Below are 26,552 nucleotides of genomic sequence, written 5' to 3'. Positions count from 1 at the left end.
TTAATACAGATTTCTAGTTCAACTAGAAGTTAAAGATCTGTCATTTAAGCCAGATTTTGGTAGGGTGAGGAGGTAATGTGGTCACACAGCCCCATCACTAAATCCCAAGTCAAATAAATGGCTTGCTCAACTTCATTTCTGTGGAATACATTCTACAAGTATAATTAAGAGTCTAGTATATGCTCATCTTCTTCCAAAATTCATGGATATTCCTTTCTGACTTGTTCTAGGTCATGTTGGGGCTCCTTTAGTCTGTAATGAAGTGAAGCTTGAAGATGTCGTAGACATGAACTACTTCTCAGTGAATGGGGAAGGAGAGGTACATGGCATCCTGGTAGAACAGAGCTTTGGACTTGGAGGCAGAAAGATTTGGGTTTCAGGCTATGTGACCTTGGATATTTCCTTTAAACTACTCTGAGCCTCATTTCTTTCATCTATAAAGTGGGGGGTATTTGTTCTACCTTTTTCATGGGGTTATTAGGATCAAATGAGGGAATGGGTATAAATGCTTTATCAGTTATTCTGATGATCCCAAGAGGGAGTCCATGAATACTGTTTACCTGGGCAGACTAAATTGGGAGATCGGGAGAGATTACGATTATTTTAAACCTGGTACATGCATTTTTGTTATAGGTTTGCATCAGAGGCACCAATGTGTTCAAAGGCTACCTGAAGGATCCCGAGAAAACAGCTGAAGCTCTTGACAAAGATGGTTGGCTTCACACAGGAGACATCGGCCGTTGGTTACCAGTAAGTTTCTTTCATCACTTCTGGTAAAGCTATCCCTTGCCCCAACCCAAACCACTTGAGTTTGAAGAGCTTATTTTATTATTCCAGAAAGACAACGATATAAAATGTTAGTTGACTTATTTCACTTGGTGCTAGTGTAGGATCTGTCAAAATTCTTCTTGCTATATCCAGCTCTTTTATGAGATGTTGGGAGACAGTGTGATAGAATGGGAAAGAGACCAGGCTTAGGAGTCAGACCTGGGCTCTCCTAAGTATTACTATGTCTGGACGCTAATTGGCTATATGACCTTAAGCAAGGAAACCTTCTCCGAGGGCCTCAGTAAACTCTACTATAAGGTGAGGGAAGGTCTCTTCTACATATAATAAATGAGTTCTATAGGACTGAAATGTCAGTTATTACATGGTACACTTATATGAATTAGTCTAGTAACATTACCTAAAATACCTCCATTCCACATACTAAAACCTAATTGTTAGTCTAGAGTCTGTTTATTTTTTCTTTTGAATCTTGCCCTACACACAAATCTAAATCTTGCAAGGGCTAAAGTATGCTAATAATTATGGGACCCCACACATTTATTTAAATTCAGAGTGAGCTTCTTCTCTATCAGTCTTGTAAATGCTGAGTACCTCTCATGGTGATAATGATAACAATGATGAAACAAATGGTTAGCTCACTGTCTAGATTGTGGTATAAGCTCTTAAGAAAAGTGATGTCCAGTCTCAAAATTCAGAGCTCTTGAGTACTAGTCATCTCAGCTAATTAGTCTTGGCTATCTAGACATACTTTTACTGCCACAAACAGGTCTCTTTGACTTCTTCAAAGCTGCACAAAGGTGCTACTCTATCAATCAGTGATAACTGAAGAGAAAGACCAAGGTAGAGAATCTTAAAAAAAAAATTTTAAGCCCATATAGTCCTTTGCTATTTCTAAGGGATCTGGATATGGGTTAATATACTTTACTATGGGAAACATGGACATAACCAGTTAAAAACAACAACTCCAAACTCTCCTTTAATCGGGCTTGATATTGACCTTTTTGACAAAGATAAAGATTCTTAGGGTTTAAAGCTAAAAGGGACCTTGGAGGTCACTGGGTCCTACTGCCCCATTTTACAGGTGAGGAAATTGAAGTCAGGAAAGGGCAAGTGACTTGCCCAGAGTCACTAGCTAGAAGTCTCCAAGTGAGGATTTAAATTTGAGTATTCCTGACTCCAAGTCTACCATGCTATCCCCTCCACCATCCATCCATCTGCCTTTATAAACTAGGGGATGTACTGCCCCCTGTCCCATTTACTCAGAGTTACAGAGCTAGTAAGTTATCTGAGAAAGAATCTGAACTTGGGTCTTCCGACTTCAACTCTATCACTCTACTCACTATACCATCTCTCTGCCTTTATATGCTAAGAATTGTACTATTCCCCTCTACACTCCCTATCCTCCCTTCCCCACACTCCTACTGCTAATTTAAACAGGGAAATGGAGAACATGAGGAGCTGGGGTATGATAATTCATTGGACTTTGGAGTCAGAGATGTGAATTCAAACCTGGCCCTAAAGGTTGCTAGTTGTGTAATCTTGGGTGGGTAGACCACATATCCACTTTTTTACAAATGAAGAAACAGGCTCAAAGGTTGTACTAACTTTGCACTATCTACCTCAAAGGGTTATTGTGAGGAAAACATTCCAAAAAACCATAACATGCTATACAAATGTAAGCCATTGCTATTTATGTTTAGTAGCAGACATAAGAGCTAGAACTGACTGGGAGAGGTAGATGTCTTAGGCTGGGCCAAAAGAATACTAACAGCTACTGTTGTTGCATACAGAATGGAACCCTGAAGATCATTGACCGGAAGAAGAACATCTTTAAACTGGCCCAAGGAGAATACATTGCCCCAGAGAAGATAGAAAATGTGTATATCAGGAGTGGTCCAGTATCCCAAGTTTTTGTACATGGAGATAGTTTACGGGTAACTTGACTAACAAAGCAATTTTGGAGGAAATTCAGGAATTAATAGTATGCATTTCTAGAGATGGAAAAAACTTATGCTGACTCCTTTTGATTAAAAGGATTTAAGATTTGAACTTGGGAATGGCTACCCCATATTTCTTTTTAAATATAAGTCCTGCCAGTACATACATGTATCCTTATAGATTAAGGACCTGGAAAGGGGGAGAGAACAATTGATAGGATCATGGATTTGGAGCTGAAGGGACCTTTGTGGTCATTTAGTCCAAACCCCTAATCTGACAGTTGAATACAAGGCCCAGAGAAATTCAACATGGTAGTAAGTAGCAAAGCCAATATTAGAACCCAAGTGCTCTGACTGCAAATGTAACTCCTTCCATTGAACCACATAGCTGCCTCCAAAATTTACAGAAATTTTACAAGCCCAAGTGCTAAGAGGTACTGACCACTGAAGACCAATTAGAAACAAAAATAATATCTTTGAAACGAGCCTAAGTCAACTACAGGGTGGGGACAAAGACACTATGTAAAAGGAGATATCCTTACTGCATCTGAATGGGGAAAGGAAAAAAATAGTGGCCAAAATGTATATATTTTGACTTGTTTCATAAAAAAGTATTTTTGACAGCCATACCCAAGAGAAAAAACAGTCCCCCTTCCTTGGGCCCCTACTCCCAATCCTCTTAGCTGTGGGAAAGAAACTTCTGGGCCACTTAGAAGCACTAAGTTCAATTTTCCTTTTTAGTCATCCTTAGTGGGTGTGATTGTTCCTGACCCAGATGTATTTCGTAAGTTTGCAGCAAAACTTGGGGTCCAGGGTTCCTATGAGGAGCTCTGCCTAAATGAGGTAAGTTTCAAGAGCATCTTTCATTTATCTTGGGCCTGTTGTTTAAATAAAACAAAAGAGATCAGATGAGTTTTCTCATGAATTTTCTCAGTTCCACTTGGATTGGGATGCAGGAACTCTCCTTATAATCCTGGGACATTAGAATTATGGAAGGGTTATACTAGTAAATTTTTATAAGTCTTCTGGCTAATAAGTAAATCGAAAAGACTGTATTAAGCACTTATTTTTTGCTTAGTGTTGGAGAAGGACAAAAGTGAAAACAGTTCGCTATCCTCAAGGAAAGTATATTCTAATAGGGGAAAAATGTGTGTGTGTGTGTGTGTGTGTGTGTGTGTGTGTGTGTGTGCATAAGAGGAAAAAAAAGGTCCCATTCTCATTTCTCCCCTGCCCTCCCCTCCCCCCCAACACTTTCTGGAGCTGGACTTAAGTCACTTGTTTGGTATTCTTAGCTTGTAAAGAAGACCATTTTGGAAGACATGCTGAAAATTGGCAGAGAGAGTGGCCTCAAGTCCTTTGAACAAGTAAGTATGACTTCAAGTCCAAATGGGAAGTAGGTAGCCTCCAGCTGGGTTAAGTACCAAACTATTCTTTCTGGCTACCTTGTTAGTTATATGTTTGGCTGCATCTCCTTACCTGACATTTTTTTTTTCTTTAAGTGCACCTGTAGTAGTTAATGGGCTTGACAATGTGTAGTAACTTTCCAGGAGTTGAGTTTGGAATGTGTGCTACTAGCACAACTAGACTGTAAACTTGTTGTGGGGGTTAGGGTAAGAAGTAAACCAGAAGCTCAGCCTTTGTCAGGGTTATGCATGTAGTAGTTACTCACTAAATTAATGACCTGAACAAGGCCTGTCTAATCATCTTAGGCTAGATTTCAAATTCTTCTGTCCCATTCTCCCCCTACTCCCTGCTTCTCCTCTCTGTTCATTATCTTCACTTGAACCTAAATAACATGTGACATTACAGGGACAGAACCCCTAGGTCTTTGGGAGAAAAGGTCTCAGCTGTGATCAATGTCAGTAAATTGATTTCTAATTGGCTTTCCCCCCTTTTCTTCCCTCCCTAGGTCAAAAATATTTACATTCACCCAGAAGCATTCTCTATTGAAAATGGACTCTTGACACCCACACTGAAGGCAAAGCGGGCAGAGCTTGCCAAATACTTTCGGAGCCAAATTGATAACCTATATGAAACTGTCAAAGAATAGCTTGAGGTACTTCTGGCTGAAGGGATCACTGAGGCAGTCTGACTGCTCATTCACTGTGCTGCCTTCTGTGGGGTGGATGAAAAACTAGGTGCTTTTTTTGGATGACTTTACCCATCCAACAATGAAAATCTGATGATCTCCTTTTCAGTGAAGAGGAAAGACTCCTCATCTGGGATTTTGACCTTTCCTCAAATTATGCTGCTATTGTGGGTGTATTTAATAACTTCATAGGCATGCCTTCAAGGGCTGAGCCCCACTTCCAAGCTTTCTGGTTTATTAACTCACTGACAATCTGTGACAGGCAGAAAGGCCCACTGGTGTGACTTCATTATATACTCTTCTTGTTCCTTCAGGTAATTCTAACTGAATAATAGCTCTAACAATTAGGTGCTCTGCTGTAACACTACAAGTGCCTTTTCACCTATGGAAATTTAGCTGCTTGGTCACTAAAACCATTGAAGTTAAAATGTTTAAAACCAACAGTGACCATAGACTTCTCTAAGATACTGCTATCAGAATGGTAGATTTTCATTTCTGACTAGCTGCGTATCAAGAGAAGTACACTTTTGTATCAACTCTGTTTTTTGGATCAGTTTCTGGTTAAACACAGGCCACAGTTGTGTCTGATGATTAAAGCAGTGGGGGAACAAGTATTCTCCAACAATGTCTTGCCCATGAAATACTGATTCTCATAGAGACACTCACTTCAAAACGTTGTCCTCTATGTTGCTTTACTGTAGTAGCCTGTGACTACATCTCCTTGCAGTGTGTTGCTGACCTGGAAGCCACAAAGGAAAAAAAGTACTCTTCCAGTAAATCAAGCAAATGGTAGGTAGAAACCAGTCAAAGTAGGAATGAAGACCCACTGGCAAGTCAGATGCTACCACACTGTAGACCCAGAAGAAATAGTACCCCACAAAGGAAATGGTCTTTCATCCTTTATGCATCTCAGCTACCATCCCACCAACCCAATTCCCCAGAGATTATATATGCTAATTCTCCTAGTAAATGTAAACCTTTTACAATAAAATATTGCAAATGTTTAATGGTTGAGGCTTTTCTCTTTGATCTGGTAAGCTAGTCACCTCCTCTCTTACCTCAAGGAATAAATCTTTTAGTTATAGACATAAAACAGGGTAGACATAAAAATGGATCAGCTAGTTCAGTTATCTGTATAGAAGAGGAAATTGAGACCCAGAGAGGTGAAATAATTTGAGTCACAAAATGATGTGAACCCAGGTTTTTTGATCCCTAATGAAGAGTGTAGAAACTAGACAAATTCAGATATTTCAGCCATTCTGATAAGCCTTTATATGATTAAACTTATTCCATATGATCTTAAGAGATGTAGTTCTGGGCCACATGTAATACAGAAGAATTATCTCATGTTACCTTCTATCCTCATGCCACATTAGTCACACATTAAAAATGTGAACTGTTAACCTAATTGCTTCTGCATTTCTTTCCTACTAAGGCTAAAATCAGCTCAAGGTGTAGTGCATCACAAACACATAACGGTGTTCCTTTTAGCAAGACCAAACCTATGTTACACAGAAGCAGATTCATCCTGTCAATCGAAGCTTCCTTGCATCATTTCCCCACAAAATATGAAATAGCTTGATGAGCAACATATCTATCCTTCTGAAGCTTCACAACAATTCACTACTGCTAAAACAAACCCCATTCCACGTCCTTTTTTTTTTCTTGCTCTTTCACTCTTATCTGAAAAAGAAAATGAGAAGATTTCCCCTTTTCCCCCTTGTATTGACCCACTCACTGCTTATTTTAAGGTAACAAATAAGAATTGGGCTTAGTCATGATCACTCACTTGGCCGTCCTGCCAGAATGTTCTTTATCCAATTCTAAGATGGCATGGTCTCCAATATTTTCATCATTTCCAATTCCTTGTTAGTCAGAACCAGATTTTTATGGCTACCTCCCCTTCTTGAAAACTGAAATCCCCACTGAGAAAAATCAAGAATTTATAATCTGTTCCTTAACAGTACCCTTGAAAAACAGTACCCTTGAAAAACAGTACCCTTGAAAAAAAAAAAAGTTCAATCCGGCCTCAGACACATAACACTCACTAGCAGTGTGACTCTGGGCAAGTCACTTAACCCCATTGCCTCATCCAAAAAAAAAAAAAAGAAAAGAAAAATGTAAGTTCTCTATCACTATTGTTCATTTCAACAAGAGATAACATGTAATCATCAATAAATATTTAAGTGCCTACTACGTGCCCTGAAGGCACTGAGCCCAGATACGGCAATATAAAGCACATATAAAATAACAGAAAGCAGTATTGATGGGGAGGGAGAGAGCATCAACAACGGGGGGATCAGGAAATATCTTTTGTAGGAGGGAAGTTGGGGACTAGAAGACCATCTGTGTAAAAAACAGAGACAGGAAACAGAACATCATGTGTAGGAAATAGCTAGATACCTACAAGGGTCTAATATAGAGTGCCAGGCTTAATCTGTATTTTATTTTAGAAGTAACAAAGAGTCACTGAAGATTTCTGAGTAGGTAAATGACATGCTCATGTAGGTGTTTCAGAAGTAACAATTTGGGGGGGAGGTAGCTAGGTGGCACAGTAGAGACAGCATCGGTCCTGGAGTCAGGGAGACCTGAGCTCAAATCTGGTCTCAGACTTGACACTTACTAGTTGTGTAACCCTGGGCAAGTCACTTAACCCCAATTGCCTCAAAAAAAAAAAAGTAACAATTTGGCAGCTCTGTGAAGGATGGATTGCAGTGGAGGAGTTCTATCATCCGGGAAAGAGGTGCTAAGGGTCTGAACTAGGGTAGTAGTTGTATAACTCAAGATGGGACAAAGGCAAGAGATGAATGAGAAGGATGGATGCGATTTGGCTACTGACTAGATACTGGGGTTAAGAGAAGAGCCAGGGATGATTCCAAAGTTGCACATTTGGGTGACAAGAAGGATGGTGCTGCCTTCAACAAGAATGGGGAAGCTCAGAGAAGGGATGGATGGACATGGGTGTCTCCATTTCAGGGCTGTCATGTTTCCTTCACTTATGTCCAGGGGACCTGTAGCATATTGCTAATATTTTTTCTATTTTTCCACCCTTTGATTCTTACTGAAGTTTTCTCAAGGTAGCACGGTGGCAAGGGCTGAAGCGGGAGTCAGAGGACTTGGGTTTGAATGCTGGCTGGGTCGTCTCCGGCCTGTGTGACCTCAGGCAGGTCACTCTGCTTCTCTGCCTTTTAGTTACCTCATCTGCTGAATGGACTAGACGACCTTTATGGTCCCTTCCAGATCAAAGTCTCTGCTCCTGTTTCTTCCCCTTCATCTTCCTACATTCCCTCACACTAACATAGTGTTTTTACCACACACAGAGGAATAACATATGTTACTTACTATTTTACTTTGGAATAAAGTGAGACTACATGATGTAGTGCATAAAGAGCTGGTCTTGGAGCCAGCAAGCCCTGGGTACAAGTCCTGCCTCTGATACATACTGGCTGTGTGACCCTGGACAAGTAATTAACCTTTCAGGTGTGTGGATAACTCTTGAAGTTATGCTCTGAGTTATAGAGAAGGTGCCAAGCTGCATTGGTAGGAGTCCTCGCATCTGGGAGCTCCCAAAAGCAATGAAATCATGAGTCCAGTCTCTATTCCTAGAATAAGGTATCACCTTCCACTGCCATATTGCAGTCATTAGCCCCATTTTACTGAGTCTTTACTACGCCTGTGTTGCCAAATTAACTTCTTTGCTTTGTGATTATACTGTTACACATACTTTATGCCTTTGTACAGTACATAGATGAAGCCACAGGTTTTACTGCTGAACCTCCCTCTTTTCAGCTAAAGCCTCCTATCAATTGCTGGCCCAATTTTCTGTTTATTCTTTTCCTTTTAATCCTGCTAATCATAGTAACAAATACCTTATCTTTATCAATATCTGCCAAACCAACTGTGAGCTGTTTTTAACCTCTCTAATTTCAGTTGAAACAGCCCTTGATCAGTCATAAGACTATAAATATCTGAAACTTTTTTGATGCTCTTCAAAACTATGGCCATCTAGCCCCACTCCTTCTGCATGTGCAAACTGAAGCATTTTCTAGAAATGATCTCACTTCCTTCTCAGCTCTGTCTCTGCACCCCTCCTCCCCCCACCCCTTTTGATGCCTTTGATTCCATCCTCTCCCTTTCTCTATAAGTCTTCTCTCTTCATCATCTCTACCTCTTGCATTTTTAGTCTCCCTTTCTACAGTGACTCCTCTTTTTCACCTACAATAATAATACTCAAAGTTTGACTTCACGTTTGCAAAGCACTTTGTATTCATTCTCATTCGATCCTCCAAACTGTAATAAGTACCTACATGCTAATGTCTCTTTATTTTGCTAACCTTCTACCTACTGGATCATCTCATCTCAACTCTGTCAAACCTCTGGAAAGAGAAGTCTGCATTACTGAGTAGACTTGCCCAAAACATGATCATGTCCTTTTGCAAGGTTACTACTGACCACTGCCAAAGCCAAATGCCTTTTCCAAGTCCTTGTTATTCTTGATTTCTTTGTAATATTTAATATTAATGACTAATCTTCCTTCTGTGTTTTTTCCTGTTTGAGAGGGTCCTTTCATATCTGAAATAGATGACCAGTGCATCTCCCTTTTCTAGACGGCTTTAAGAACAGAACTGACAACAACCACAAATATCTAAGACCATGAGCCATTCCTCAATGGATGAAAAATTGCTCTGGAAGACTAATAATAGAAATGTAAATCTGAAGCTTCACTTTACATTTAGCATATTGGCAAAGATGATACAAGATAGAAATGGTTGGTGGGGCTGTCAAAAGATACAGAACATGAACATAAATGCTTTAAGAATCTGTATACTAAGCCTAGCACATAGTAGACTTTTAATAAAAGCTGACTGATTGGTAGAGGTATGAATTAGTGGCTAATGATTAGCTTAATCATTTGGAGAGTAACTTGTAATTATGCTCAAGAAGTGACTAAAATATCCATATCTTTTGATCCAGAGGTCCTGCTTCCAAGCAGGCATAAGCAGCAAGATGCATAGGATATCAAGAAATGCCCCAGATACTAGTAACAGTATTTTGCGACCTCAAAGAACTTGTCACAAAGTAGAAACCCATTGTTTGAGAAATGGCTAAATTCACTGTGGTACAAAAATTAATGAATATTATTGTATCATAAGAAATGGTGAAGAATTTAGAGAAGCATGGGAAGACTTATGTGAATTGATGCAGAGTGAAGTAAGCAGAACCAGGAAAATAATACAAGATTACAACAATATAAATGGACAGAACAATGTAATGAAACTGACTACTGTTGTAACTATGATAAACATACTTGGTGCTAGAAAAGAACTGAAAAAATGTGCTGTGGGGTACTACAGTCATGGAATTCTGCATGTGTTCTATGTGGATGGATGATGTGTTGGTATTGCTGAACTGCTTTTTCTCAAATTTTGTTACAAGGGATGGCTCACTGAATAAGAGGAGGGAAAGGGATATGGTCAGAAACAACTGAGACATTAAGACAAAGATATCCATAAAAACCTTTCAAAAGAATATTTCTTTTGTTCTTCAAAGTATCTCCCCTATCAGGTGCACTTAAAATGTGCTCTTGTACAAGCCCTCACTCACCAGTCAGAGCAATGCTATTCAGGCATTCAGTGAAGAATGCAAGCCATGATTTTGTCATTAAAAGTTGGAGAGGAGCAGCTAGGTGGCGCAGTGAATACAGCACCGGCTCTGAAGTCAGGAGGACCTGAGTTCAAATATGGCCTCAAACCAAACACTTGACATTTACTAGCTGTGTGACCCTGGGCAAATCGCTTAACCTCAATTGCCTTAAAAAAAAAAAAAGTTGCAGAGGCCTTAACTGCCATCACTGGAAACAAGATGTCTTCATCAGTCAGAGCAATGAGATCCTAAAGCATTAAAAATCCAGTTAAAATCACACCTCTTTGACATGTTTTTGAATGGATTATATTAGAAGTCCTTCTCTAAAATCCTAAGCTAAGTTCAGGACCAATTCTTAGCTGTTCTTTTTATAACAAAGTGATGTTTGTTCCTGAAGATCTCTGTATACTTCCACCAGCCAATTTCCCATTGGGTTAAATAGTCTTCTAGGCCCTAAGTCTAAGTATGAATTAAGGCAAGTGCTTTCTACCCCTGACCCTATTACCATTGCTAAAAAGGTGGAAAAAATACAACTCACTGTGAGTCCATGGGATATAGAGAACACTCATTGGTCTTTATTTGTGATTGACAAAATCTGCATTATTAAAAGACACAGGTAACAAAATTGAGCTTTGTATTTAACTGGACAAAATATATTCTACAGTTTCTATAATACTACTTCATAAGAAACGGCAACTGAGGAAGGAGCAAAAGCAATAAATGTCACATGCAGATTTTTCCTGGGAGGGAAGAACTACATTTGTAGGTGAGGTCCGTAGTGTGCAACACAATTTAAAAAATTAAATTCTATAGAAAATGCAATAATGCTTACTTGGGTGAAGTATTCCTCCTTTTAGGGGAGGAGTGATGAGAGCAGGTTGGAATTCAAAGGCATATATAGAATGGCTTCTCAGTTACAAAATGGTAATAAAAATATTTAAATCATGGCACTAGGGCACCTTTGAGGAAAAGAACACTTTATCCAGAGTAGGCCCATTGCATAATTCTGTAGTAGTATATACAATTTTCAAGTAATGGTGTGGTCATAAAGAATAAGTCATTTCTTAAAGCAGTAGCTATCTATTTTTCTTTTCTCCCTCAGATACTTGATCAGTTTCAGCATCAGAGTGATACTTTTCCACACATTTCCTAGGGAACCATCCTCGTATTCTGGATCCATCTAAGGAGAAAAGAAATTTCTGTAAGGCTAAAGACAAGTACAAACAACCTGATGTCAATACCTTGAATTCAATATGCAAATGAGCAAGTGAAGTCTATTATTTCCCCAAAGCTCCCTCCCCTTTCAGTCATTCTGATTGAACGTCATTATTTTTCTAGACCAACTGTTCCTTCTGAGTACAATTCAAGAATTATAGATATAGATGAGAGCTTAAAGTATCTTTAAAAATAATTTACTGCAAGCTCCTTATTTTATAGATAGGAAACTGAGGTACAAAGAAGTTAAGTGATTTACCCAAAGTAAAAGGCAGGGCATGGATTCAAATCCAAATCATGATTCTAAATTGAATGATCTTTTACCATATTGCTACTATGACCTATAAATATTCTGGGACTTAACTACTTTAAAGATGCCCTCTTTCCCTTTAGATAACTGAATGAAGATAATGTAGATCACCTGCCAGAGTTTCCCAAATTCAGTAACCTGAAAAGGGAAAAACGGTCTGTTTTTGTTGATTCAGGACAAACGTGGTACAAGGAAGAGAGCACTGGACTTAGAAAATGTGCGCGCACGTGCATGTGTGTGTGTGTGTTCAGTCTCAACTCTGCTCTGCAATTATGGGTAAATTATCGAATATCTAAGCATCAGATTGTACATCTGTAAAACATAATATTGTTTGTAATACCAATTCTCAAAGGGTTATTTAAAGGTCAAGTAAGAATGAACATAAAGTGCTTTGTAAACCTTAAGGAACTATATAAACACATTACCCTAAGAAACAATTTACAGATTATATTGAGGTGTAGAATATGGCATTTCATACATTTATGCAAATATCTTACTTGCACATAAGGTGTATCTATTATAACTTGAATCAGATTTCAAATCCATTTAAAAAGCTCACGCCTTTGGGAAACCCTTTGTAAAGCAAATCACTCCCTAACTTTTTTCTTTTTAAAGTAAATATGGACTTTAACATTAATTTTGCTTAAACAGAGTATGCCTGTCTATACTCAATACATAAATAAAACATTTTCTTTTTAAAAAACTTGTATCCTGAATGCTTTATCACAAAATGCACAATATTAAAAATCAGATTAGTAAAATTTTCATTCAATTTATTTACTGACATTTCATTTTGTTAATGAAATAACTACATTAATTGCAATAACTTTATTAAATTATTTAATTTGTGTAGTTAATTGTAACTACACAAAGAGGAACGATAATCAAAAAAGCAATATTAAATACAGATGTCTTAAAGAGAATATAAAAGATAATCCCTTTAACAAAATGAAGAAGTGACAGTTTAGATGCCTAGTTTATTATCTTAATATCTAGAATTTAAAATTATAGATAGCATGCTAACATGTTAAACAACTTATTCCATTTCCATACCTTCTGTAGCCAAATGATTAAGAATTTTGTCTCCATACATCCAGTGTCTGAAATATTTAAAAAATTAAAATACTTTTCAGATTAACAATAATTTTGTCATTAGAAAAAAAAAATCAGTAGTACAAATTACTTACCTTAAACCTCTGGTAACTAAAATTAGTTCCCCTTTCTTTAGGCTAATCCGAGGTTCTTCAGTACATGGAGTGGTGAAGAAAGTTTTGATACCTTTATTGAAAGGGCAGCAAGCACCACTGTAATTATCTATTACTTTATAGCGGACCTGCCATCAAAGATCAGAAATGACTATGATGTAAAAACAAAACATATCAATATATCCTTTAAAGAAAGAACGAAAGAAATACTTACACTTCTGACTCTCTTGTCTGCTTTCTGTTTCAGTTGTTCCATCTGTTTGGAAAATAAAAAAGAGCAAACGTGCTAATTCTTTAATAATTTCTTCCAGTGTTGAAAATAGGCCATTTTGTCCTATTAAAAAGGATCATGTGTCTGTTTTTAGTGACTTAAGTAAATCACAATTTTCTTGCACTAAAAATTATCATCAAATTAAAGGCCATATGTATAAGGTAGCAGGAGACAGATAATGCTTCCAGGGGTGGGGAACCTGTTGCCTCAAGGCCACATGTGACCCTCTAAGTCCTCAAGTGTGGCCCTTTGACTGAATCCAAACTTCACAGAACAAAACCCCTTAATAAAAAGATTTGTTCTGTAAAACTTAGACTCAGTCAAAAGGCTACATCCAAAGACCTAGAAGGCTACATATGGTCTCTAGGCCGCAGGTTCCCCACTCCTGGCTTAGACTAATTAAAGCCCTGTTTCAGATCTGACATTGATTTGAGATAGTAAATCAAAACAAGTAAACTGTGAAATTTAATAATATTATCCCTGTGAACAAGGCAGAGAGATACAGGCTAGATGATAATACAATTAGTTGGATTTAGGAATGAGTGAGTGACCAAAGAGCAGTCATTAATAAGTTGATGTCAAGTTGGAGGGAGATATCTAATGGTGTGTCCTAAGGATCTGTCCTTTACACTGTGTTACTGAACATTTCCATGAAAAGAATAGATGGATTTTTTTTTTTTATCAAATTAGCAGACAACATGAAGCTGGGAGGAATAGCTAATATGTTAGATGAAAAAGAAATAGGATTCAAAAATACTAAGGCTAGAACAATGGGTTGAACCAAATAAAATGAAATTTTTAATAAGGTTTATAAAACTCATAGTATCAAATATTTGGAGCTGGAAGAGACCTTTGTGGCCCATCAAATCCTCATCACCTTATTTTACAGATGAGGAAACAGGTACAGAAAGATTAAGGAAGCTGGACAACGTCACACAGTGTGTAGGATTCACGTAAGTGTATAGGACAGGTTTTATACACAGGTCTTCTTGCTCACAAGTCCACTGCCCTACCCACTATCCTAAGTTATACTTAGGTTAAAAAAAATTAATGTTATTAGTGCAAGGTACGGAAGGCATAAACAGACAATAGTTCTTATGAAAAAGATCTGAGCGTTTTAATGAACACTAATCTCAATATGAGTCAACAGTCTGCGACAGCAGCCACACAAGTTAATGTGATCCTTGGCCGCACGGAGAGATGTAGTGTCCAGAACAAAGGATGTTATGGCTCTGCTCTACCTTGTCCTAGTCAGGTCATAGATAGAATGAGTTCCATTTGGGGCATCACAGTTTAGGAAAGACAAGCTGAAAAGCAGTCAGAAAAAGACAATGAGGATACTAAGAACATGCAACATGAAAACTGGCTAAAGAAACTAGGTATTTTTAGATTGAATAAAAGAAGACAGGGAAAATGACAGACGTTTTCAAGAATTTGAAGGGAAAAGGGTTTTGTTTTGCTTGGCCCCAGAAGCCAGAACTAAGGAACAATGGATTCAAATTGCAGAAAAAGCAGATTTAGGCTTGATCTAAGTAAAAACTTCCTAACAATTAAGAGCCATACATAAGTGGAATGTATTACCTCCCCTCAGTAAAGATCTTTAAGCAGAGGCTGAGTGAGCATTTGTTGGTAATTTCTGGTTAGGGATTGGTTAAAATTGATGGCCTTGAGGTCTCTTACAATCATTAAACTCCATGGTACTGAGATCTTATTTGACTGAATAATAATTAAGAACCTGCTAAAGTACCCTATGTGCTGTTTGGAACATAAACACTATCTCCTAATGTCCAAATTCTGTGCTTTTGCTTGTCCCACCTCCTTCTCTCACCCCTCACATACCCACCAGTTTTTGTGAAGAAGTTAAGAGGAATATTCCCTTAGTTGTATCTATGGAAATTCATTCCAGTCTTCAAGGTTCACTTCCTCCCTAACTTTCCCTAATTCCCTCTGGCCAGAGATCTCTCTCTCTCTCTCTCTCTCTCTGGATTTCTCATAGCACATTGTTTCTCATCTGTGAACTCTAATTTGTATTTTATTTGTGTTCCTATCTTTAGTTCTCCTATTATACAGTATGTTCTTTGAGGGCAGCAACAGCATCGTCTTCATTTTTGTGGTCTGAGTCTTACACCCAGAAGACAATCAATGTTTGTTGGATTGAATTATACATGGTTCCACTCTCTGGAGACACAAGATAGACCCTCAAACATTAAACTAACAGTTAAATAAAAGTACAAGAGTTAAATAAAAAGACACAATAACAAAAAAAAAAAAAACCTGCCATAAGGCAGTAAGTGTCAGTTCAGAAGAGGGAAAGCTTGAGAAAGCTTCACAGAAGTAGACTTTGATTATTCTACAGGATTTGGACAGGCTGTTAGAGGGCATAGGTGGGGCACAGCAGGAAAATATAAGCAAAGATGGGAATGTGTATGGTATATTCTGAGGATGGTGAGGAAAGTTGGTTTGACTGGAACAGAGGGTCCATACAAGAGAGTTGTGGAAGAAGGCTGGAAAAATAGGTGAAGGGCTCCGAACATCAGGTTAAATTTAGACAATCTCATGAATACTGGGAAGCCATTAAAATTTTTTGAGTAAGGAAGACAGAACTTAAACAAAGATGAATTTAGAACCTTGAGAAATTCTGCAAATCGGCAAATTTTAATACAAAAGAAGTTTTGTCACGCTGTAGTTTAAACAGAAGGATTCATGTAAGGGAAAGTCAGCATTGACTAAAATACTTACTGTCAAGCTGTAAGGATGACATCCTTCTCTTATTGGCCATTCTAGTCCATCTCCTTCAGGAACTCCAGACCATGTAAACACTTGTTTAAAGTTCTGCCATCTGCTTCCCATGTCATAGGGGAAAATAAAGGTTTCAGCTGTCTGGTAATATTGAATTCTATCTTTGGCCTGTAGATTTAAACAAACAGTATAACACTATATCCAGAATAATATATAACACTAATCCAGAAAAACAATTTTCATAAATTCTTTCATAAAATGTTACTCTAACTTGTACGCTGGCTATGTTTCTTAGGATATGAATTATAGACTAATACAACTTTAAAATCTTAAAACTCATCTAATCCAACCTTCTGATTTTACATTTGAGGAAGCAAAGACTCAAGAGGTTAAATGATTCACCTAAAGTCAGACTGTAAATTAGCAGTAGAGCTGAGACTAGAACCCATGTTAAGATGTATTTTTTTCTATGCTAGTTTTCTACATAAAGATTAACATTTAAACTTTATCAGAACTTTGCCTTCTCAAGCAATTTTCCAAACTAAACTATCTAAACATATAACTTTATTCATCTTAATAATATAGGAGGGAACTAAAGCAGAAAATAAAAATGGCTCTAGACCACTTAGAAAATTCCTAGCAATTCCTTTATGAAAATTTATACACAGCAACTGGAAGCTGCTACTGCCACAGTACAGAAGTATCTGGGTACAAGGGAAGGGAGAGAACGGATCATAAATAGGTTCAAGAGGTGGAGTTTTTTCACGAACAATATGTTGCGTCAAGAGTAGCAGCATGAAGCAATCGCTGGTTAGGGCTCCCCTCCACTGGTATAGAAGGGACTGTTAGCGATGGTCTTTCTATTAGAACGGGGAGAGGGATTGGACTACATTATGTATAAAGTTCCTTCCACCCTTAAATTCTAAGTGGCTTTGTTTAGCCTAGTGAAAATAATAAGCCGTTGTCCATTTCTTGAATACCACTGACATCTAGTGGTCTGGAAAAGGAATACTCCTGCTGAATGTTGCAAAACTGGTTAAAAATGTGCTGTCTACATCTGAAGCTAGTGATTCAGAATTGAGTAAAATATGCCTGCTTTAAAAAAGTGACCATTTAAAATGTCTCTGTCTCTAAGACAGTACTACAGTAGAATCAGGCCTGAACCTGGAAGATATGGGTTCCAGTCTTCAGCCTGCCATATCTGGCTATGTAAGTTCAGACAGCTCACCCTACTCCCTTTGATTTTTTTTTTTTTTGGAATATTTTTTAAGTGAGGGGCCTTGACTATAGCAAGACTTTTGCAGGTACCTGGATTCTATGCTTCTAAAAAGTTCCATAAATTTGATAAGTTTTATAAAGTACTTTCTTTATCATTAAGTCAATTTATTCAGATTGTCTGCCACAAATATTTTATATTACTTAAGAATATCAGATGATGATGATGATGTCATGATCACAATCATCATGACCATCATTGCCATCATTATTATAATTTGCTACTTGGGAACCTAACCTCCCTGAAGGATGGTGATTTGGTTTAAAAAAACGTTTTATGCTAGAAAGTTTGTGGTATTTACTTACATGGTGATGTGAATTGGGAAAGAGCATAGTACAGTGAAAAAACTACTGGATTTGGAATCAGAGAGCCTGGGCTCAAATCTGGACTCTATAGCTGTGTGCCTTAGACAAGCTGCATTTTGTACTTTGTGTTCTTATTTGTAAAACGGGGGGTGGAGGATTTGAACTAGAAGATCTCTAACATTCTTTCCAACTTTAAATCTATGACCTTATAACCATAAAAAATTATCAAAAATCATAAAAGACACAAGATTCTCTAACACAGTATAACCGTGGCCACCATACAAATATATCTTGATTTTTCCATTTAAATTAAAAAGCTCTGTAGTCTTCCAAACAGAAGAGGTCTTAGAAAAGAGAGGTCCATGCCTCTAGGATCATAATTAGCACACAGAGAGAAGCCCTACCTTTCCCAGGGTGATAATGTATTGTGTTAATGCAATGGGTCTTCTGTAGCACAGTGACATATACAGTATGTGTCCTTAGTAAAAAGGAACTGAGTGACTGCTAGCAATTTTCATTCACGAAGAACATAAGCTCTATGAGGCTTATTTGATTTCAGGATTAGTTCTTAATTAGAGATGAAACAGGAGATCCAAGAAAGATTTCATGATAGTACTGTTGGAGTTCTTCTCCAAGCTGAAGTAAAACAGCTGATGGTCAACAGGTATGCCTGGCACATCATGGGTGTTTAATAAATGTTTGTTAATTGACTCAGGGCCCTTTAATAATCTTTTAGAAACATATTTTGGTTGTTTGGTACATTTAAATGAGTGATTGATCAAAATGTATTCTATTTCTATTTTAAATGGAATTTGCAAACCACTAAAGAGAGCAAATAATTTTTAGCTAACATACTCAAACTGTTATTTTAATATATTAAAAAGATGCTGCATTAAAATTTACCTTCTCTTCAATCCATGATTCAATAGAAGTTTTATTTCTAAGAATTACTTTCATCTGAAAATTAAATGACACAGTTGAAGAATTATTTAAAGTGACTGGGACCCATTTACATGAAATTTAGGCACACAAAAATCACATCAATAGGGAAATCAACTGGGTTCAAAGAACACTAGCAAAATATCTCATTCTTTTCAGTAATTAAGTAAATTTCTAATGCAGATAAACATTTCACAGTGATACTTTGCAAAGGTTTTCATGGTATAAAGGAAATAACTGCTACATCCTACTTGTTTATATATATATATATATATGTATATACATACACTTTGCTACTAAATTCTTATATCACCTTTTCTTTATTCTACAGCTTAAAATATACTCATATAAATCCAGATAATAAACCATTGTAGTGAATTTATGTACAGTTAAGCAAGAAACAATAGTTTTTCCTTATTTAATTCATTTTATTTCAGTAGACCATTGTTTCTTACGTATAACTAATCACTTTGTACCTATGTAGGCCTTCCAATCAAAAAATGTCAAATTTATTACTGATATGATTCACCTCTGCTCACAGGGATACTGAAGTTCAAAGACATTAATTCTAAGTCAAGAGTAAGTATGAAGTACAACGTAAAACTAATTTTATCATTCTGCTCTAACCACTTTTCCAAAGCAATGTTAATTTTTGACTAAGCATTTTAATTCTGAAAATGTTTTGCCTTTTCTACACTGTAGCTGTCTGTATCTACACATGAAAAATAAAGTGAAGGACTGAATCAATTATCTAGATAATTCCATTTCAGACAAAGTTAATTTGTGGCCTAGATGGGGTCAAAACAAACCAAAAAACAATTCTCCATTTCACAAATATAAGTTCAACCTTAGTCTCCTGAACCCCAACAACCTTGAACCTTTTAGCTACTGGTAACTGTCAAACTTACCTGGATAAAAAACAACATACCAACTGCTATCGTTGTTCCTACAGCCAATCCCAAGGCAAATAACGAGGCAGCAAATGCAGATAATCCAAAGGGTACAATAGGAAGGGGATCTCTCTTAGCTGCACTCATATCAATCTTTACTGTATTCCAACCAAAGGAGATCTATAATGGAAAAACTGGAATTATCTGGTAGTGGACAATGATGAAACTCAACATGTAATATTCCAAACCACAAACTGCCTTCTAAAATGTCAATTCAGAACTTTCATTAAGGTAATTAAGGTAAGTCCTGTTTTTATGAATCTGATTTGGTACAATGGCACCAATGCACATCTGTTTGCAAAAATCAATTCATAATTGTTCCTAACTGGGCATTTTTCAGCACTGCCAGGCAAGTCTCCTCTACTTAAATTTAACAACTTTGGGGTAAGAGTAAGACAAAGGTACATATTAAAATGTGCATAAAACACTAGACCAAGTTAACTTCAATTTTTCCCCTTTGTTATGAATCAAGTGTTTAAAGGATGTCTTTAGTAGCAGTGACCTCCAGGACTTTGTATTCTCTGCTTCATGGCCTATCCCGCCTAAATGCCTCCACATCATTTCCTTTTATTCACTTCAATTCAACAACAAACAGGTATTAAATACCTACATTTCAGTTCCTAGAGTTAAATAAACTTTTACAAATTTTAATATTGTTTTGAAAAAAGGCCAGAAATGTTTTTATAAAGGAAAGTTCTATGATTTTAATTTTATTCTTTTAATTTTGGGGAGAAGAGTTACCATCAGATTCTAAGTAATCATCACTATTAACACTTGACCTGACAACTGGATGACCAATAAACAAATCTCTTACCCTATTATAAAGCTGTGTATACATGGTCATGACAAAGATGAAAGCAGCATGAATACAGCCCAGGGGTGCTAAGAGGAGGAACAATGTAAATGATGCATGATTTTGGTAACCACAACAATTGTTGATCCAAGGGCAATGATGGTCCATCTTCATAACACATCTAATGAAAAACAAAAGGTACATAAGACAGAGGCTGAAAACCCTAAGTCTGTATTCAATAAAATTTGTCTTCAAAAGAAATCTACTAAATAGGGAATCTATCACACTTGTAAGTCATGGAGAAGTTACACATTATGGAACAGGAAAAAATTTCCCTCAAGTATTCACATAGAAACATAAATGATGAACACTCTGAAAGTCAAAACAGCACAATACAGAGCCTGAAGACACGGTGGTACCTCCTATATGTGAATCTGTTTTGAGTAGTCAGGAAGTCCATTGAGACATGAAGCATACAGAAATGAGCATAGTTCTAAAGTTTCAGTCTCCTCTCTAGTTCTGAAAAGTAGTGACTGAAGTAGAATACAATGAAAACATTAAAAAAACCCTTCATAAATCTCCACCTGGGATTGAAAGCAACAACAGGTCCAACCAGATGCTTCTGACTTCCTTCCTTTATGTATACTGTTAGATGTTGGAATCTCCTGTAGGCTAACCTATCACTGTGTGTAAGATATTGTATAATGACCAAAGGACTCATGTCCTTCCTTTCCTTTAGCTCTACGATTGTTAGAATAAACTTTTCGAAAGCCAAATCAAATGTCTGAAGGAAGCAGTAGCTGCCTCCTGTGGTTTCTCAGTACTACCACTTTCTTATCACAGGTTTCTTAACAATAAGTTTAGCTGTCCTTTAAAAAAACATCCTAGGTGAATATTTCAAAACTTGTTCACAGTGCTTTGTTTTTCTTTTCTGTTTTGAGAACTTACTTCATTTTAATCCATAAATGTAAATTGACCAAAATTCTAAAACAAGTAAAAACTTTAACACTCAAGACTACTCAATGGACAGGAAATATGCTTCAAAGACTGCACAAAGGAGATAGGTGGCATAAAAGCCAAATGAATACATCTTATTATGACTCAAAAGTACTTCTGACATCATTTCTAGAAACGCTAGCTCGAATTTATATAGTTCTTTATTTTCAAAATGCTTCCCTTCCAACCCTGGCAAATAGGCAGTGGTACAATGGAAACAGCCTTGACCGTGCGGTCTGACAACTCAGGCTGAAAGCCCAGCTCTGCCGAGTATGGGGCATGTGACCTCAGGCAAGTCCTCCTACTGCTCTGGGCTTTGGTTCCATTCTGTGTCAAACGGAAGGGCTGGACTGGATGACCTCAAAGGTCCTGTCCATTTTAAAATGAAAAAAGTAAGGCTCATGATGAAAGTCACACCACGAGGAAGTGGCCGAGCTAGTAACTGACCACAGTTGTTCTGCCTCTAGGGGAGGGCCCCTGGCAGCACTGCCGTTTTGGTAAACACCGAGACTCCAAGCAAACATTCGACCAAGAATCAAGGGAATCAATCTGTAATGAAAAATAATGAAGAACTGGTACCTGTCACACTTTCGGCAGTGATGGGAGCGAGGTGCCTTATATGCCTGGCACGCCTTACAAAACTGGAGATACACGCTGTCCTGAGCTCTTTCCTTGGTTGGGAAAATAAGGAAAAGAAACATCACATGTTGGTACCTGGGACCGAGAGCTGAACACCTTCCTTATAGGCTCATAGGAACTAGAGCTGGAGGGGGCCTTGAAGGCCACCTAATCCAATGCCCTCGTTTTACGGAGGAGAGAAGCAGGCCTGGCTCTCGAAACTCACCACCCGATCAGCCAGATAAGCATTCAATAAGCACCTACTGTATGCCAAGTAGTGTGCCGGGTGCTGGGAACGTAAAGACAACAATGAAACAGTTGCTGCACTAAAGGAGTTTATGTTTTGCTTAAGGGAAATAAGAAAATAAATACAGAATAAATACAAAGCGAGGGGTAAAATGGCACAGTCGATACAGAGACCTGGGTTGGACTCAGGCCTCTGAAACTTACAGGCTACGTGTCCTTCCCATGCCTCAGGTGAGCCTCTCACTTCCAGACCACAGATCTGCATAGGTAAAGGGAGTTCCCTCACTTAGAGTGACCACACCAAGGCAATCACAAGTCTGGACCAAATACAAAATAATTTTAAGGGGAAGGATAGCACCAAGTGAGATCTCAAAAGGCCTCTGGCAGAAGGTAGCACCTGAGCTATACCATGTTTTCAGTCAAATATTTACCGGGGCAAATGGACCATTAGTTTTCATTATTTCAAATCTGAGTAGTTATTTCTGAATTTATCTCTATGACCAATATAATTATTACTTTTAATTAGACTGAAATCTTCCCGAGCCTCAATATTTAAGATATAATTTTAGCTGTCTTCCAATTTCTCTCTCCTGAAAAAATTCTTCCTATAATTTCTTGACTGTTTGCTTATTTCTCTGTTTTTCCAACTTCCTCATCTGTGTTTCCATAGCTTCTTTTCCAAGTGATTGTTTATTCCACTACTTAATAACTACTCAGGAAGATAATAATTGTTATAAAACACTGTTAAGTTCAATGCCCTTCACCAAAGAATCTTAAAACTTCTTATGTACAGTATCATTTTATTGTTTGTTTTTGTTTTTTGATTTTTTTTTTGGCGAAGCAGTCATAGTTAAGTGAGTTGCCCTGGGTCACACAGTTAGTAAGTGCCAGGCGTCCTGAGGCCAGATTTGAACTCAGGTTCCCCTGACTCCAAGGCCGGAGCTCTATCCACTGCACCACCTAGCAGTCCTATATACAGCATCTTAAATGAAATAGGTGCTTACTACACATATGGTGATTTGACATATGAAAATTTGTATTATTTTAAAGAAAATCAAAACTGATTTTATACCATATTTTATAAAGATTTATACTATTTAAACATAGTTTAAATACAATATTTAAATAATATAATAATTTAGGTAAATAGTTTAAAGAAAATAAATGGATTTTCATCATTAAGAAGTATTTAGAGCTTTTGGTCTTTACCAATTAGCAAAAAGGAAATTGTGCTTAATTTTTGTTTTTGTGATGTCACTTTTAATAAAGATAAAAAAAAATATTGACATCAGATTTCCTCTTTCAAAAAATGTCTTTTTTCTTACCGGTTTCCATCTCAGAGGCACATAGCCAGGGCCCACAAACATGGCATTGAAGTAATTGTAAAGAATCATCACAGTCCAATTTATCAACATGATGAAATTCACACTTCCTCCAGTTGTATGTAAAGGCCAATACCACAAAACTGAGTCAATCATGGCCATTGTAGAACATATTGCTATAACGCCAAGAGCTATAACAGGACCCCAGTGGCACAGTCTTTTTAACTCATGGAGATTTTCAAATCTAATAACTGAGCACAGTACACCCATAATGATGAGAGTTATTTTCTATTTTAAAAGCCTTGTAAAGTTCCTTTTTTGTATACACATTTCCATGTGTCATAAGTCCGTGGGTCTTCATTAATACTCATGCCTTCAAATTGTGGGATGCTAAATCTGAATAAGCCATTTTAACTGTATCTTGTTCAGAGCTCTTTGTCTTGACCAGAACAAGTGAATTTCATGGTTTTAAAACCAACCTAAATAAAACAAAATATAAATGTTTAGAAGAAAAATACAGAATATATTAAGGTAACTAGTTCAAAACATAAAGCCTGTAAATTCAGAATTTTCCTGTAATGCTATGAGATCTCAGTCTGGGAGAAACTATATTCATAACACACTCTCCTATAGTTTCTTTAATATCACTTAGATAATTTCGGAGTAGAAAGGGGCCCCAGTGATAATCTAATGACATAATTTTACAGATGGGAAAACTGAGGCAGGCGGAGAGGTGAAGTGACTTACTCAAGGTTACAGTTACTCATTCGCTAAGCTGGGTACAGAAATGAACTCTCCCCAACCAACCCAGGGAGGAATCTTGGTAATGAGTGGAATGACTGGAAAAATACCTAATGTTTTCTAGAATGGTTGCAGGAGGCAAAGCTAGAAAGTCTATTGCAGGCCTTGGTTTCCATGCCAATACTCCAGGGGAGAGGAGAAAGCAGATACCAGAAAGCTACTTTGTATTTGAACAGAGATTTTTATTTTAAGTATCTATCATCATCATCATAACAAAGGTTATGACAGGAATGAAAGGCAGCATAGCCCCAGTCAGGAAGACCCTGAGTTCAGATGTCACCTCTGATTGGCTGTGCATCAAATCCCTCAACCTCTGAGTGCCCCAGGCAATTATTCAGGCTCATAAATTACTGAACAGGTGCTGGATTTACATGGGTAGAAGGAGTTTCCCCTAGGACAGTTTCCTATACCAATGAAAGCAATTAAAAATTGGAATGCTATATCTAATGGCCAGTGACTAATTTTAGATCTGCAGATTATTTCTCTTTATAATATGAATAACTATCACCTGATTAAGCAATAATGGGTCTCAAATTCAACATGATCACTGAAACTTTAAAATGCAATAAACTGAGAATTGGGAATTTAAAAATCTGGGTTCTGGTTTAGACTGCCAATTGCCAGCTTGCCTTAACTCAATTTCATCAAATGTAAAATGATGGTACTTAACTCAAACTCTTTGGTCTTTCTTTGCTTTTAACATTCTACTAATCTGTGAAAATGTTATATAGTGCGACATGGACAATTAAACAATAATACAAAAACAGCACAAAAAGTGATTAAGAATATAGCAAGGTAACTAAATTAAATGAACATCTATTGAGTGACCAGTATGTCAAAGGTTGGAAAGACATAAAATTTTAGTAAATGACCAGAAAGAATAATAATTAAAGTAGTAACAACTATAGTCCCAGCCTCTAAATCAGAATGGTTAACCACACAGGTCCCTGATTTTCTGGGAGGTTTTTTGGAAAACTTTGTCAAGACCTTTTTGGTTTCCCAGCAAAGTTCACCGTGGCAACTCAAAACAGCTTCCAAAGTCACAGGCAATAACCAGTTTGTATTAGGCATTCAATAAACAAGGGCCTGGGGCAAAGACAGCAAAAACAGCAGCAGAGAAGTAGCCGAATGCACATTTGACCGGCAAACTTGGGCTCTGCCACTGTGTGATCCTGGACAAGACACTTCTCTCCAGTCCTCAGTTTACTCATTTGAAGAATGAGAGGACTGGCCTGGATGGGCTTTAACTTCTCTTCCAGCTCGTGAGTTGTATGAATTTCATTTTCGGTCATGCTATCCTGGGACTGCTTATACACTAACTTCTAGCAACATCCCCCAGCGACGTCCCACTCCCCTTCCAACATCAGCACCCATGGGGGCGGGAGGCTCAACGGGCAGGGATAGAAGCTACCAAAAGAGGGAAGGTTGGGGGATGGAGAGAGGCGGCGGGGAAGCTTTGGAGCCGAGGCTACGCCTCATGCGATCCACAGCCCGCGCGTGTCCGGGGGTGTAAAATGCTAGGTGGATGGAACACGTGCAGTTCCTCAGGAACTCTGCCTCATGCCTCGGTTTCCCCTCCAGCATCAACGGCCCAGACAGTCACAGATTCTCGCCCCTTCCCACCTTCGACCCCCGTCCCCCGCCTTTCCCACCCCCTGGGCAGGATGGCAGGGTGCCGTAAAGGGGGCCGCGATGCACCAAGGGACTCGACCTGCTCGGGAGCCCCGGCCTTATTCTGGAGCTCCCCTCCCGCGCTACCCCCTGCGCCCACTCCTCAGCCATCGCCGTCCTCGGGCACTTCCGGGGCGGCAAGGCTGGCCTCACCCGGAATACGTTCCTCCTCCTTCCCGGGATCCTTTCGTCGTCGGTTCCTCCGCCCTTCCCGGGTGACAAGCGAGTTAGGTTAGAGGCCGCAGGCGGGTAGCGAGCGCCTCTAGGTCACCACAGTCCTTCCTACGGAGCCTCCGCTTCCTCGGAGCCCCCTCGGGCGCTGTGGCTAGCCTGGGTCATCGCCACTTCCCGAAGGTCCCTCTTTGAAGTGGTTCCCTCCGGAAACCACTTCCTGTCACTTGTTGCTCGGGGAGCAGGCCCCCGGAGAGCCGAAGGAA

The 26,552-nt window shown here is 38.2% G+C and overlaps 2 protein-coding genes across 5 annotated transcripts in view; one reads left to right on the top strand and one right to left on the bottom strand.

The window, feature by feature from the left end:
• ACSL5 (acyl-CoA synthetase long chain family member 5) overlaps positions 1 to 5,827 on the top strand; it is a 50,296-nt gene extending 44,469 nt beyond the window's left edge. For 2 of the 3 annotated variants that reach the window (XM_027851842.1, XM_027851840.1), the window contains exons 16-21: positions 231 to 319; positions 634 to 750; positions 2,580 to 2,723; positions 3,468 to 3,569; positions 4,019 to 4,090; positions 4,636 to 5,827. In XM_027851842.1, coding sequence (XP_027707643.1) covers positions 231 to 319; positions 634 to 750; positions 2,580 to 2,723; positions 3,468 to 3,569; positions 4,019 to 4,090; positions 4,636 to 4,776 — 665 coding nt within the window. In that variant the 3' untranslated portion in view covers positions 4,777 to 5,827. The remainder of the gene's footprint in view (positions 1 to 230; positions 320 to 633; positions 751 to 2,579; positions 2,724 to 3,467; positions 3,570 to 4,018; positions 4,091 to 4,635) is intronic. The other variant, XM_027851843.1, reaches the window with a different exon arrangement.
• A 5,184-nt stretch (positions 5,828 to 11,011) lies between these two features.
• ZDHHC6 (zinc finger DHHC-type containing 6) lies at positions 11,012 to 26,468 on the bottom strand. Of its 2 annotated transcripts, none has more exons than XM_027852174.1 (11): positions 26,269 to 26,468; positions 23,647 to 24,122; positions 22,037 to 22,128; positions 20,483 to 20,642; positions 19,627 to 19,788; positions 18,683 to 18,736; positions 16,199 to 16,366; positions 13,403 to 13,444; positions 13,171 to 13,316; positions 13,037 to 13,083; positions 11,012 to 11,638 (listed from the first exon to the last, which is right to left on the bottom strand). In XM_027852174.1, the coding sequence occupies exons 2-11, from the start codon at positions 23,911 to 23,913 to the stop codon at positions 11,535 to 11,537; spliced, it is 1,242 nt and encodes a 413-aa protein (XP_027707975.1). In that variant the 5' UTR covers positions 23,914 to 24,122; positions 26,269 to 26,468; the 3' UTR covers positions 11,012 to 11,534. The 2 variants fall into 2 exon arrangements, with proteins under 2 accessions (XP_027707975.1, XP_027707976.1); XM_027852175.1 differs by lacking the exon at positions 26,269 to 26,468 and adding an exon at positions 26,156 to 26,209.
• Positions 26,469 to 26,552: the final 84 nt, after the last annotated feature.

Source organism: Vombatus ursinus, unplaced genomic scaffold, assembly GCF_900497805.2.
Source record: "Vombatus ursinus unplaced genomic scaffold, bare-nosed wombat genome assembly UNPS02009205.1, whole genome shotgun sequence".
In the NCBI taxonomy this organism is placed as follows: Eukaryota; Metazoa; Chordata; class Mammalia; order Diprotodontia; family Vombatidae; genus Vombatus; species Vombatus ursinus.
Note: the sequence above shows the minus strand (reverse complement) of the source record. Positions and strands in the feature narration are given on the sequence as shown.